The following is a 13,248-nucleotide window of genomic DNA, read 5'->3' as shown; positions in this document are numbered from 1 at the left end:
TTTCAATTAAAAAGCTTTAAAAAAAAAACCTGGAGTTTTTAATCGAAGAATTTCTAATGACTTTAATATGAGAATCAATAAAGAGGTGTTATCAAGTAAGTGACATACCATTTCCTCCTTGCATGTTTTTAGTTAAAATTCAACTAAAGAGGCAGGCACGCTGGCTCACACCCGTAATCCCAGCAGTTTGGGAGGTCAACATGGGTAGATTTCTTGAGCCCAGGAGTTCGAGACCAGCCTGGGCAACATTGCAAAACCACATCTCTACTAAAAATATAAAAAAATTATCCAGGCATGGTGGTATGTGCCTGTAGTCCCAGCTACTCAGTAAGTTGAAGTGGTAAGATCACTTGAGCCCAAGAAGTCAAGGCTGCAATGAGCTAAGATCATGCCAACGTACTCCAGCCTCAGCAACAGGAGTGACACCCGGTATCAAAAAAAAAAAAATTCATCTAAGGATCTCAGGTAAGACCATACATGAGATATTATTGTATTCAACTCAATCTGTTTTATTTCAAAAGCCTAAACCTTTAATGGTGTGAATTGAAGTGGTGCATGAGCTCATCCAAATCCTGAGATCTTGAAGTGTGGGATAGTCTGGAATCCAGGTTTTCATGCAAACAAAACACATGCCTAACATTAATTTCTATCTTCTTGAGGAAGAAGTATTATGTCTCAGCTAGAGTAGATGGCTTGATTCCTTAATCCATCTCAATGCTCAGCATTTTCCCAGAAGATCTTAAGATGTTCAAGCAAAAGCAGACACATATTTGTCTCCATCAATCCCAGTGGTCCTCTTAGCTGCATAGCATGTGTGACTGCTGAGATAAGCTAGAACGTGTTGACTGTCCCAGGGGGCTGGAAGAACAAAACAGCTTAGTGCACACTCAGCCTACACCCCACCTCTTCAGCTTGGTGACACTGTGATGCCAGCGCTTTGACATAGGAGACAATGGCCATTTCACCCACACTCACATTCAAGAACACTAAGCATTTATGCTCAGCTTTTCAGCATTCTCAGAAAAATACAAAAATGCTATCCGTTTAAATCCAAGACAATTTCAAAATAAACCTAAAGCGGGTTTTGCTTTGTTTTTGCCCTTAAAAAGCGAAGCACTCCAGGAATATATTTAGCAGACCCTCCATTTTGTAGTTAATTATAGCAGATACGTGTTTGTGTACCACTTACAAAAGAGGATGCTCCCTGCTTCTCTTCTACACAGCATCTTAATGCTCTGCTAATGCTCTGTAAGTACACATGAACAGCAATATGACAGTGCATTAACGTTCTGGCCAACAGTGCCCTCCTGCTCCAATTGCTGCTATTTCTTTAAAAAAAAATTCATGGCATGCTGTTTAGTGTACAAAGTGTAACATCAGTGAGAATGATTCCAGCCACCAAGTAATGAGAATACTTGAACACAAAGTTTATTTAAGGATAAAACACATTAAAAATTATTTGGTTGATTTGTAAAAAGAGAAGGGATTGGGTTTGAGGGTGTAGGAGAGTGGGTGGGGTTCCCCAGGTCAACAGTATGCCCAGTGGCCAAAGCTGCCATGGCAAGGTTGAAGGACACAATGCAGGGAGCAGCGCCTCATAGACAGAACACGTGCGTATCATAGATCAGACACTTCCAAACGCCAGCAAGATTCTTAGAGGAAGTCAAACCTTCCAGTCATCACTTCAAAATCGTTCCAACAGGCCCTCTCTCTCTCTAAAAAAAACTGTGATCCAGAAATAGCACTGGCTTGATAGATTTCTCTGGTCAGATTTCCAGTCCGATTTCTCTAACCAGAATTTTTTTCTTTACTGGTTTTTCATGTGAACCAAAGTTTCCAGTGACAACTGTTTGGGAATTTTACACAAGAGATATACTTTCCACAACTGGCTTGTGGAAGCCCGTTTTCTACTCTGAAAGAGAAGGTTGGATAGTCGTTGGTTTCTGGACCTCGGACCGCTGGAGGCAGGTGGCATCATTTTGAGATGCTGGACATTTTCAAATAGGTTTTGACTTAAGGGCACACGCTTTTTATCCTACAGGGAGGTGAAGTAAGTAAATTACAGTACTTTATATAGAAACCTTGAGTTAATTATGAGGTTGTGCCTGATTTATAGACAAAATGCCATAATGAAATCTGGATCACGATGAGAAGAAGTGTCCAGACTTGAAGTCTGATTGAAGAATTAGAGGCTGTAAACAGAGAGAAATGCAGTAAGTCCTATAGGAAAGAAAAGAATACCTGTTTGGTAGGGATCAGACATCTTTGCAGCACTCAGCTAAAGAAAGGAAATTTCATCGCCAAGAAGCCATTTTATCCAAATGGCACCACGGCAGCAAAGCAGCAGAACTGAGCCACTCTTCCTGACAACCTCCTAAGAGGTCAAGGAGACCATGTGCTAAGGCTTGTTTGCTGGAGGAAGCATCCCAATCCCAACCCTAGCCCAAGTAGACTTGGCAGCCAGATAGAGGCCAATATATGGTCCTTAAACGGTTGCGTAACTTGTTTTTTTTAATTGCCTTCATATTTTAGATGAAAGGGCAAGGGTGTTTTTAGTTTAGTTTAGTTTAGTTTTAATGGTTCTAGAATTCCTCGGGTATGTTCCCCAGCTTTCCTTCTTAATTTCTGGAGTTTTCAAGGGAGACTTGCTGATCGAGTGGGCTTCAAATCTGAATTTCTCCTTCTGGGGGTAAAGACCCTCCCGTGCCCCTCAGCTGCCTGCCCCATGGTAGAAGAGCGTCTACCTCTGCAGCTCTTGCCATCCTCCTGCAGGGATCCTGTTACGCAGCTGCAGAGAGGCCCATCCACGCGGCTGGTGCAAATCTGCTCACACCCTCCGTTGTCCTCACACCAGTCCAGCCCTACAAAAGAGCAGTTAGGCAAATTAACCACAGACAGTTCAACCCTTCCACTGGCATGGAAGGGCAAGGCTTTAAAAAGAGAAGTGGACTAAGAAAAGCTCAATGCCACTGTTGAGTGTTTATAAGTCAATGAAAAGATGTCCTTAAGGAAACAGGTGATCTTCTCAAACCCGGTGTCCCCAACACCAGCCTCCTCATCCACTGGACCGTATCAGAGGTGAAACCCATCTGAGCCTTCAAATCCCATTGTTTTAATAATTTAGGGTGTATTTTAGAGAACATACGTACTTTTTCTCCTAATAGGTCCCACTGAAATGATCTGTTCTTTGGGTTCTTTTGTATAGTCTGTGGCAATCCTGGAATTTTGCGGGCAAGTCTGCAAGACAGAACACCAGGGGGAAAATTTCACACGATTAAGCCGATAACTTATTCTTCACCATGTTTTCACCTCTAAAACAGGCAGTGGCTCTGGCCTCAAGCATTATTGCTGCTCAGATTAATTAGAACCAATGCATTCTTGATCATTGAATCCACTGGGACTCTATGCTCTATGTTGAACAGAATTAAATATACTCTTCACGCTGGAATTAGCACTTTTTCCTTTTTAAAAATCTTTCCTTCATTTCTGATTGATCCACACTGGAATTAGATTCAAAGAGGCTCCCTGCCCAGGAATAGGATCGCTGTATCTCATCAGACACTAATGCATGCAGTATCATTTGTGAGTTGCTCTGACCATAATTCACATCTTGATTCTGCAAACATGGTGTAAGCATAAGCTGCAATGTTAAAGGCTAGGGGCCAGGTATTGGTGCAATCGGATCTTAAGGACCCAGCCCATATGTGGTGGGGGTGGAGGCCTGGCATGGAAGAGATGACTGGTTTGCTACCTCATCCCTCACCCCCTCCAGAGCCCTAATGTAGATCAGGTGAGCTGCAGGACGCCTGAATAAATTGCATCCTGAGCTCAGGAGTTTGGTTCTGCAGTGGAGTGGAACTTGGCCCACTGGTCATCAGAGTCAGGCTGTCTGGCTCCTTGAGACTCTGGTGCAGGAGTTCTCAACCAGGCAAGCTGGCAACATCTGGAGACATTCTGAGTTTTGCAACTGGGGGAAGTTGTGATTGGTATTCGTGGGTAGCGGTGAGGGATGATGCCAACATCTTACAGTCCACAGAACAGTCATCCACAACAAAGAATTACTTAGTCCAGTATGTCAATAGTGCCGAGCTTTGAGAAACAAAGTCTAGTGTTAAGCCAATGACTGGTTGATATTTCAGAGACAGAAGAGTAAACAGATATTATTTCCCCGTGTTCTCTCACATTGTCCCATCAAAGATGACTGTCCACCCCAAGCATCTCTGCATGATTGCAGCCCGGCCACCTGGTATTTATGATCCTCATGTTGGGAAACTGAGACAGTGAGAAATAAGGCTAAGCACGTTGTTTTTCACAGTCTCACTTACGATTTTACAGGAGTACTTTTCTGAGTCGCAGAGTGACACTGCACAGTGAAGGTGAACTTCATCGTAATCCCCTATGAATTTAAAGACGGTGACGTGAAAGCGACAGGTCAGGGAGACTCCGTTCTCCTCGATGCCAATGGTGTTATCTTTGATGTTCTGACACCTATTCAGAAAAAATAATGGAATCTTTGCTTCCCATGTTTTCCTCTTACACTTTAATCCCCATCTTCATTTCAAAATTTCACATTTCACATAAAACCGTCATAAATGGCAGAAATGCCTTTACATTTGAAAGTGACCTCTAGACTGCACGGGTTTGTCATTTATTGTCACTTCTTCATATTTTCATAGTTTGTTTTGAAACATCAAATACCACCTTGAATTAGTATCCTAACTGCAACTAAAAACAAAAGGGCTGCAGGGACTACACGCAGTTTCCCGAAGCTTCAGTTTCTCATTCTGCCCCCTCATAATGCTGTGTTTTACCGATATCAATTTAATAAACAGAAGAGTCATTGTTACTTCTTCTGTACTTTCTTTAGTTAATTAACAAGGTTGGCAGGGGCCCCTGACCCAAACCCTGTTGGGAATACTTCCCTCGTGTCAAAATAGGTAGCAGCTGGAGGGGAAAGAAGACCCATCAGCGTGAGCTGCAGCGTTGCTTTGATGTAGCTGCCTGCCACTTTTCTCAGCCCCTTCCTTCTTGTGGTATTGAGTCAAGAGACAATGTCAGCCAAGACATCTCTCAGGCACAGATATCTTGCTTCAACCACGTATGGTTCTCCAAATGTATCAGAGGGTCCTATAGTCCTATGTCTTTTTATGCAATGTTTCCCCCACCTGGAAGATCTTCCTGCTCTTTATACAACGCATCACTCCTGCTCTTTCTCCAACACCAGTTCTATGGCACCCGCTCCTTTATAAATGTCCCCTAGTCATGCCTGGACCAGGCACAAACAAATGGCCTTTTCTGGATTTGCCAACAGCCCTCTGTTGACCTCCTTGTGTGCAGGAGCCAAGACATGAGGAAGTAGCTTCCCACCCAACCACAGTTCAATCTGAAGACCTTTATTCAGACAGACCCTAGGATAAGCTGAGGATTTATGAACATGCTCCCTGGCTCACTCTCCTTCTCTGGGCCAAGTCTATTAAATACCATTTTAAAAATGCTAACTGCTACCACGTCCTTCAAAGGAGACAAAATCCCTATAATCTGGGTTTGCATTTGTAGAGTGTCTCAGATCTTAACCCTTTTATGTTGGGAAAGGAATACAATAAGAGGAGGAAGAAACATGGACAAAAGGAGAAATGTGATGGTCACCCACTCACCTAGGCCTGTAGGACACCAAGTAGTCACCATGTCCCTCCCTCTGCCTCTAAGGAGGATAAACACCAATTCAGAAATACAAATGCCTTAGTGAGGTCTTTGCTGAGAATTCCACAATACACTTCAGCAACCCATGCCACTCACCACACCTGGTCACTTAGGGAGTCAGTGTGTCTTAAAACCTAAAAGGATTCCTTCCCTGTTCCTTGATAGTTGTGTGACCTTGAGTGTGCTCTGTGCCTAGCTTTTCTGAGCCCGTTTCATCTGCAAACTAGTGAATGTCTATTGTTTGTCTTCCCAGAACCACATTCTTCTTCACTTGGGAAACCATGCCTCTTCCCCTCAACCACAGAGCTAATTACAGTACCCATAGCACTCTCTGACCGCCACAGGGTGGGTGCTGACCAGGCCAGGAAAATGCGATGGCGCACACCCTTACCCACCAAATGAAGGATAGGCAAGTGATCCAAGATAGGCCTGGGATTCCGTGCACTGGAGCTAGAAGTACTCTCTCCTCACTGGTTACAATGCTGTAAGAATGTGAGTCTAGGATTGCCAGTGGCTAACAAGGTCAATGAGAGAGAGAGAGAAAAAAAAGAGGAGGAGCAAGGGATAAAGCAAGAGGAGAGTCTTGACAGCATCTGTCTCCCTGGGTCCAGTCATCCCTGAAGTCACATCCACGCCTGTGATTTGATGTTGTAACCTTTAAACGCCTTGGTTTTTGCATAAACTATTTTGAATTGGTCTCTACCACTTATAAATAATTCAGATTAACACATTCACCCACTTTAAGAATTATTGTGGGCTGGCTGGGCATGGTGGGTCACACCTGTAATCCTAGCACTTTGGGAGGCCAAGATGGTAGGATCACTTGAGCCCAAGAGTTCAAGACCAGCCTGAACAACACAGTGAGACCCCATCTCTACAAAAAGTAGAGAAAATTAGCCGGGCATGATGGTGCACACCTGTAGACCCAGCTGCTCAGGAGGCGGAGGTAGGAGGACCACTTGAGCCCAGGACGTTGAGACTGCATTGAGTCATGATCATATCACGACACTCTACCTGGGCAACAGAGTGGGACCATGTCTCAAAAAAAAAAATTATTATTATAGGCTTCAAGATGGCTGACTAGAGGCACCTAGCAAAGATGAACCACAACATCACAGTAGTAGACTATCACAAGTTGAATAGAGCATCAAACAACACTGGAATTCAGCAAAAGAGGGACAGAGGAGCTCTGAGGCAAGAAAATAGAAGCAAGCAAAGCAGTTGGCCCTGCTAGGGTCAGCTTGGAGCCAGGAGAAACTTCCCAATGTGGGAAAAGGTCATGGAGAGATCCCCAGTGATCCATATTCCACTGCAGACTTTGGTAATGCTAGCCATGGGAGAGCCGTCTGGGCCCTGAGACTAGTACAGGAAGCTACCTGGACTCTGCATAACAGTATCATTCCAGAGAAGGAGTTCAGACTGAATCACACACCCTCCAGCCCCCCAGACCCAAGAAGCTGCAGCATGGTACCATGTTAAAAGCCCAGCCCCCATCAGACTATATCCTTCCCTAAGGCCTAACAGCCCCTGCTTCTTTACATCCCTGGAGCCCTGCTAACACCCATCCCCAATGTCTACTCAAAAGGCTTCACAACACTGGTTGGACTTGGTGATGCAGCTGGGTCCCCAGCACTTTAACCCACACAGTGTCCTTTAACCCTGGGGAAAAGTGATGCAACACACCAGGGAGGCTGTCCCCATGACAAAGGGGGCTGAAGCACAAGCTCCCCAGAAGCCAAGAGCTGCCTGCCTGCAGCTGCTGCCACTGTCAGCAACTCTGCCACTTCCCCAGCAGCAGGGCCACCAGACACTTATATATACCTTCAGGGGGCCTGAAGATCAGCCCACCAGGTGCTGTCATGGGGCCTGAGGACAGGCCTGCCCAACCCACCACTACTGGTGCCCATGTATGCTGTCCAAGGATCTGGGGATTGACTCACCCACCAGTCACCACTGGCACCCACATACGTCTTCCAGGCATCTAAGGATAGGCCTGCCCAACCTGTTTCCACCACCACTGGCAACCAAGTGTGTTGCTGGGAGGACCTAGGGATCAACCTACCCCACCCACCAACACTGATGCCTGCATGCACCATCAGGGAGACCTGACAACTGACCTGCCCCACCCCCTGCCAGTGCCCACATGCACCATCAGGGGGCCTGGGGATCAGCCCAAACCTGTGCTCACACACATCACCAAGGGATCTGAAGACAGCCCTACCCTGCTTGCTATCCCCAGCACCCATGCACATCATCTGGGGTCTTACAGTTGTCCTGCCCTGTCCACCACTGCCAACAAATACATTTGCCTTTAAAATTTGCCTTTTGGGAACTTAAGGACAGGCCCATCCAACCTTTCACCACTGCCAGAATTCACCCATACGTGACACCTGAGTGTCTGGGGACTGGCCCACCACCACCACCACCACCACCACCACTGGCAATCCCATGTGAGCCTTTGGAGTCTGAGAGTTGGCCCACTGCTGCTACTGCCATAACTGATGCCACACACACCACTTAGGGCCTGAGGATCCACCCATCCACATGGCCCACTGCTGCCACTGACTGAGGATTGGCCTACCCAGACCTACTACCATGAGTGCTTGTTAATGCCACTCAAAGGTTGGCATGCCTGGCCTACTATCACCACTGCTGGTACCCAAGGACTGGCCCACCTGGCATCCCTCTTCCCAGCAAAGCTTCACCATATCCTCCACTTGCCTTTTACTAAGTTACTGACTAACTCACAGACATGACTGATGCTGATTACAGCTGAAGAAATCATATGGAGACAACACTACAGTGTCCTCCCAGAATCAAAGCCAAAGTCAAACCCAACCAGCACTATAGATATATCTATAGGAAGAACTCTGTCCCTATAAAAGCCAATCCATAAAATTGGAAGAAGCAATTATTATACTAGATGCACAGAAACAAACATAAGGACATATATATATGTGTATATATATACACATATATATGTATATATATATACATATATATATACACACACACACACATATATATATACACATATATCTCTCAAGAACACAAAACAGCACAATAATTCTCCAGCAACACATCCCAACAAAAAAAGAAATCTATGAAATATCTGAGAAAGAAATCAATATAATGATATTAAAGAAGTTCAGTGAGATAAAGGAAAACACAAATAAACAATACAAAGAAATCTGAAAAACAATTCATGATCTGAGTGAGAAATTCAACAAAGAGGCATATAAAAAGAACCAAACAGAAATTCTGGAACTGAAGAATGAAATGAAAGAAATAAAAAAAAATACAATCAAGAGCTTCAACAATATACTAGATCAAACAGAACAAAGAATTTTTAAACTTGAAGAGAAGTCTTCTGAAATAACCTAATCAGGCAAAAAAGAAAAAAAAAAAAAGAAAAAGAAAGAAAGAAAGAAAGAAAGAAAAGGAATAAGAAAGAAACAAGAAATCCTATGTGAAATACAAAACATTATTTATAATATAAAGTGACTATTCTAATTTGGGAGTTCCAGAAGGGTTAAAAGATATGCAAGGGTATAGAAAATCTGTTTAATGAAATAATAGCTAAAAACTTCCCAGGTCATGCAAGAGATATAAACATCTACATACAGGAAGCTCAAAGATTCCAAATAGATTCAACCCAAAAAATGTCTTCTCTAAAGCATATTATAGTCAAAGTGACAAAAGTAAAAGACAAAGAGAATTCTAAAAACAGTGAATGAAAAGCATCAAGTTATATATAATGGAATCCAATCAGACCAACAGCAGATCTCTCAGAAGAACTCTTATAGGACAGGAAAGAATTTAATGATATATTCAAAGTGCTGAGAGAAAAAAATACCTGCTTATCAAGAATACTATACCCAGCAAAGCTATCCTTCAAAAATGAAGAGAAAAATAGTATTTCCCAGACAAGCAAAAACTGAGGGAATTTTCCACTGGGCAAGCCCTACAAGAAAATCTCAGTGTGTCCTACATTTGAAAGTGAAACGATGATATGACATCATAAAAACACACAAAAGTGTAAAACTCAATGATGGAGCATACATACAAAAGAGAAAGATGAGCCAACTGTTACTACTGTAGAAAACCACCAAACCACAATAATAAATGATAAGAGATAATTAAACAAAGAGTATATAAACAACCATAAAACAATAAACAAAATGATGGGAATACGTCTTCACTTATCAATAATAACCTTGAATGTAAGCAGATTAAATTCCTCACTTAAAATATATAGACTGGCTGAATGGCTAAAAAGAAAAAAACCATTTATGCAGCCAACAAACGAAAAAATGTTCATCACCACTGGTCATTAGAGAAATGCAAATCAAAACCACATTGAGATACCATCTCACACCAGTTAGAATGGCGATCATTAAAAAAATCTGGAGACAACAGATGCTGGAGAGGATGTGGAGAAATAGGAACAGTTTTACACTGTTGATGTGAATGTAAATTAGTTCAACCATTGTCAAAGACAGTGTGATTCCTCAAGGATCTAGAAATAGAAATACCATTTGACCCAGCAATCCCATTACTGGGTATATACCTGAAGGATTATAAATCATTCTATTATAAAGACACATGCACATGTATGTTCACTGCAGCACTGTTTAAAATAGCAAAGACTTGGAACCAACCCAAATGCCCATCAATGATAGACTGGATAAAGAAAATGTGGCACATATACACCATAGAATACTATGCAGCCATAAAAAAGGATGAGTTCATGTCCTTTGCAGGGACATGGATGAAGCTGGAAACCATCATTCTCAGCAAACTGTCACAAGAACAGAAAACCAAACACCACATGTTCTCATTCATAAGTGGGTGTTGAACAATGAGAACACATGGGCACAGGGAGAGGAACATCACACACCAGGGCCTGTTGAGGGGTTGGGGGGGCTAGGGAAGAGATATCAGGGGGTGGGGGGATTAGGAAGGGATAACATTAGTAGAAATACCTAATGTAGGGGGGATGGATGAAGCAAACCACCTGTATACCTACGTAACAATCCTGCACGATCTTCACATGTACCCCAGAACTTAAAGTATTAAAAAAAAAAAAAAACCTCAAATGTATGTTGCCTATAAGAAACTCACTTCACCTGCAAAGACACATATAGACTGAAAGTAATGGGATGGAAAAAGATAATGTGTGAAAATCAAAACCAAAAGTAAGCAGGAGTAGCTATAATTGTATCAGATATAACAGACTTTAAGTCAAAGGCTGTAAAAAGAGACAACGAAGATAATTACATAATGATGAAAGGACAAATTCAGCAAGAGGATACAAGAATTCTAAATATATATGCATCCAATACCAGAGCACCCAAATATATAAAGCAATATTGTTAGATCTAAAGGGAGAAATAAATTCCAGTGTAATGAAAGTTGGGGATTTTAACACCCTATTCTTAACATTGGAAGGAAAATCAACAACAACAAAAAATTATTTAAATTGCACTTTAGACCAAATGGACCTAAGAGGCATTTACAGAACATTTTACCCAACATCTGCAGAATACACATTTTTCTCATTAGTACACAGCATATTTTCCAAGATAGACCATATGTTAGGCCAAAAACCAAGTCTCGACAAATTTTTAAAAATGGAAATCATATCAACTATTTTTTCAGACCATAATGGAATAAAACCAGAAATCAATAATGAGAGAAATTTTGGAAACTGAACAAATACATAGGAAGCAGATAACATGCTCCTGAACAAGCACTGGGTCAATGAATAAATTAAAAATGAAATCTAAAAGTTTTTCTTAAAACAAATGAAAATGGAAACAGAATATGCCAAAACATGTGAGACACAACGAAAAGCAGTGCTAAGAGGGAAGTTTATTACAATATACACCTACATCAAAAAAGTAGAAAACTAAATCCAAAAATTAGTAGAAGGAAAAAATAATAAAGGTCAAGCCAGAACTAAATGAAGTATAGAATAAAACAAATGAAGAATCAATGAAATGTAAATTTGGTTTTTTGAAAAGATAACAAAATTGATAAAGCACCAGTTAGACTAACTTAAGGGGAAGAGAGAAAACCCAAATAAAATGAGAACCATACAAGGAGATAATAATACTTAACACCACAGAAATACGAAGAATCATTACAGACTGTTATGAACAACTATACACTTTGTAAAACCTGCAGAAAATTGATAGATTCTTGGACATACACAACCTACCAAAGTTGAACCAGGAAGAAACAGAAAACGTGAACAGACCAATAACTAATAACGAGATTGAATCAGGAACAAAAAGTCTTTTAGTGAAGAAAAGTCCAGGACCAGTTGTCTTTACTGCTAAATTCTACCATACTTATAAAGAAGAACCAACATCCATGCTTCCTAAACTATTTCAAAAAAACTAAAAAGGAGAAAATTTGAGGATTCTTCCCAGTTCATTCCACAAAGCCAGCATTACCCTGATACAAAACTAAAACTAGACTAGGACACACCACACACACACACACGCACACGCACACGCACACGCACACACACACACACACACAACTACAAACCAATATCTAAACATAAATGCAAAAATCCTCAACAAAATACCAGCAAACTGAATCCAAGAACACATGAAAAAGATAATACACTGTGATCAAGCAGGGTTCATTCCAGGGATGCAAGAATGTTTCAATATATACAAATGAATAAATGCCATATATCACATAAACATGAACAAATAAAAACCATACAATTATCTCAATAGATGCACAAAAATAATTTGATAAAATTCAAGGTCACTTTATGATGAAAACTCTTAAGAAATCAGGTGCAGAAGGAACATGCCTCAACATAATAAAGGCCATATATGAAAAACCTACAGGTAATATCATACTGAATGGAGAAAATCTGAAAGTTACTGGAACAAGTCATGGATGCTTAATCTCATCGCTCTTATTCAGCATAGTACTAGAAGTCCTAGCCAGTTCAATTAAGCAAGAGAAAGAAATAAAAGACATCCAAATTGGGAAAGAGAAAGTCAACTGTCCCTTTGCAGATAACATGATCTTATATAGAGAAAAACCTAAAGAGTCCATCAAACACTCTTAGAACAGATCAACAAATTCAGTAAAGTTGCAGGACATAATGACAACATGCAAAAGTTAATAGTATTTCTATACACCAATAATGAACTAGCAGAGAAATAAATCAAGAAGGCAATCGAATTTACAATACATACAAAATAAGAAATCTAGGAATAAATTTAACCAAGTAAGTGAAAGATCTCTATAAGGAAAACTACAAAGCTCTGATGGAAGAAACTGAAGAGGACAAACAAATGGAAAGATATCTCATGCTTATGGATTGGGAGAATTAATATTGTTAAGATGATCATACTACCCCTCAAAAATCTACAGATTAAATGCAATCTCTATCAAAATATCAATGACATTCTTCACAGAAATAGAAAAAAAATCCTAAAATTTGTATAGAGCCACAACAGATCCTGAATAGTCACAGCAATACTCAGTAAAAAGAACAAAGCTGAAGACATCACA

At 41.1% G+C, this 13,248-nt stretch overlaps 1 protein-coding gene across 1 annotated transcript in view; it reads right to left on the bottom strand.

The window, feature by feature from the left end:
* Positions 1-1,070: 1,070 nt before the first annotated feature.
* Positions 1,071-13,248, bottom strand: part of LOC101039020 (tubulin-specific chaperone cofactor E-like protein) — a 161,607-nt gene continuing 149,429 nt past the window's right edge. The window contains exons 26-29 of the mRNA XM_039471296.2: positions 4,326-4,488; positions 3,150-3,237; positions 2,745-2,861; positions 1,071-2,192 (exon numbers count right to left, since the gene is read on the bottom strand). Of these exons, the coding sequence (XP_039327230.1) occupies positions 2,092-2,192; positions 2,745-2,861; positions 3,150-3,237; positions 4,326-4,488 (469 nt within the window). The 3' untranslated portion in view covers positions 1,071-2,091. The remainder of the gene's footprint in view (positions 2,193-2,744; positions 2,862-3,149; positions 3,238-4,325; positions 4,489-13,248) is intronic.

Source organism: Saimiri boliviensis, chromosome 6 (assembly GCF_048565385.1).
Source record: "Saimiri boliviensis isolate mSaiBol1 chromosome 6, mSaiBol1.pri, whole genome shotgun sequence".
Taxonomy (NCBI): Eukaryota; Metazoa; Chordata; class Mammalia; order Primates; family Cebidae; genus Saimiri; species Saimiri boliviensis.
This window is presented reverse-complemented; position numbering and strand designations above follow the sequence as displayed.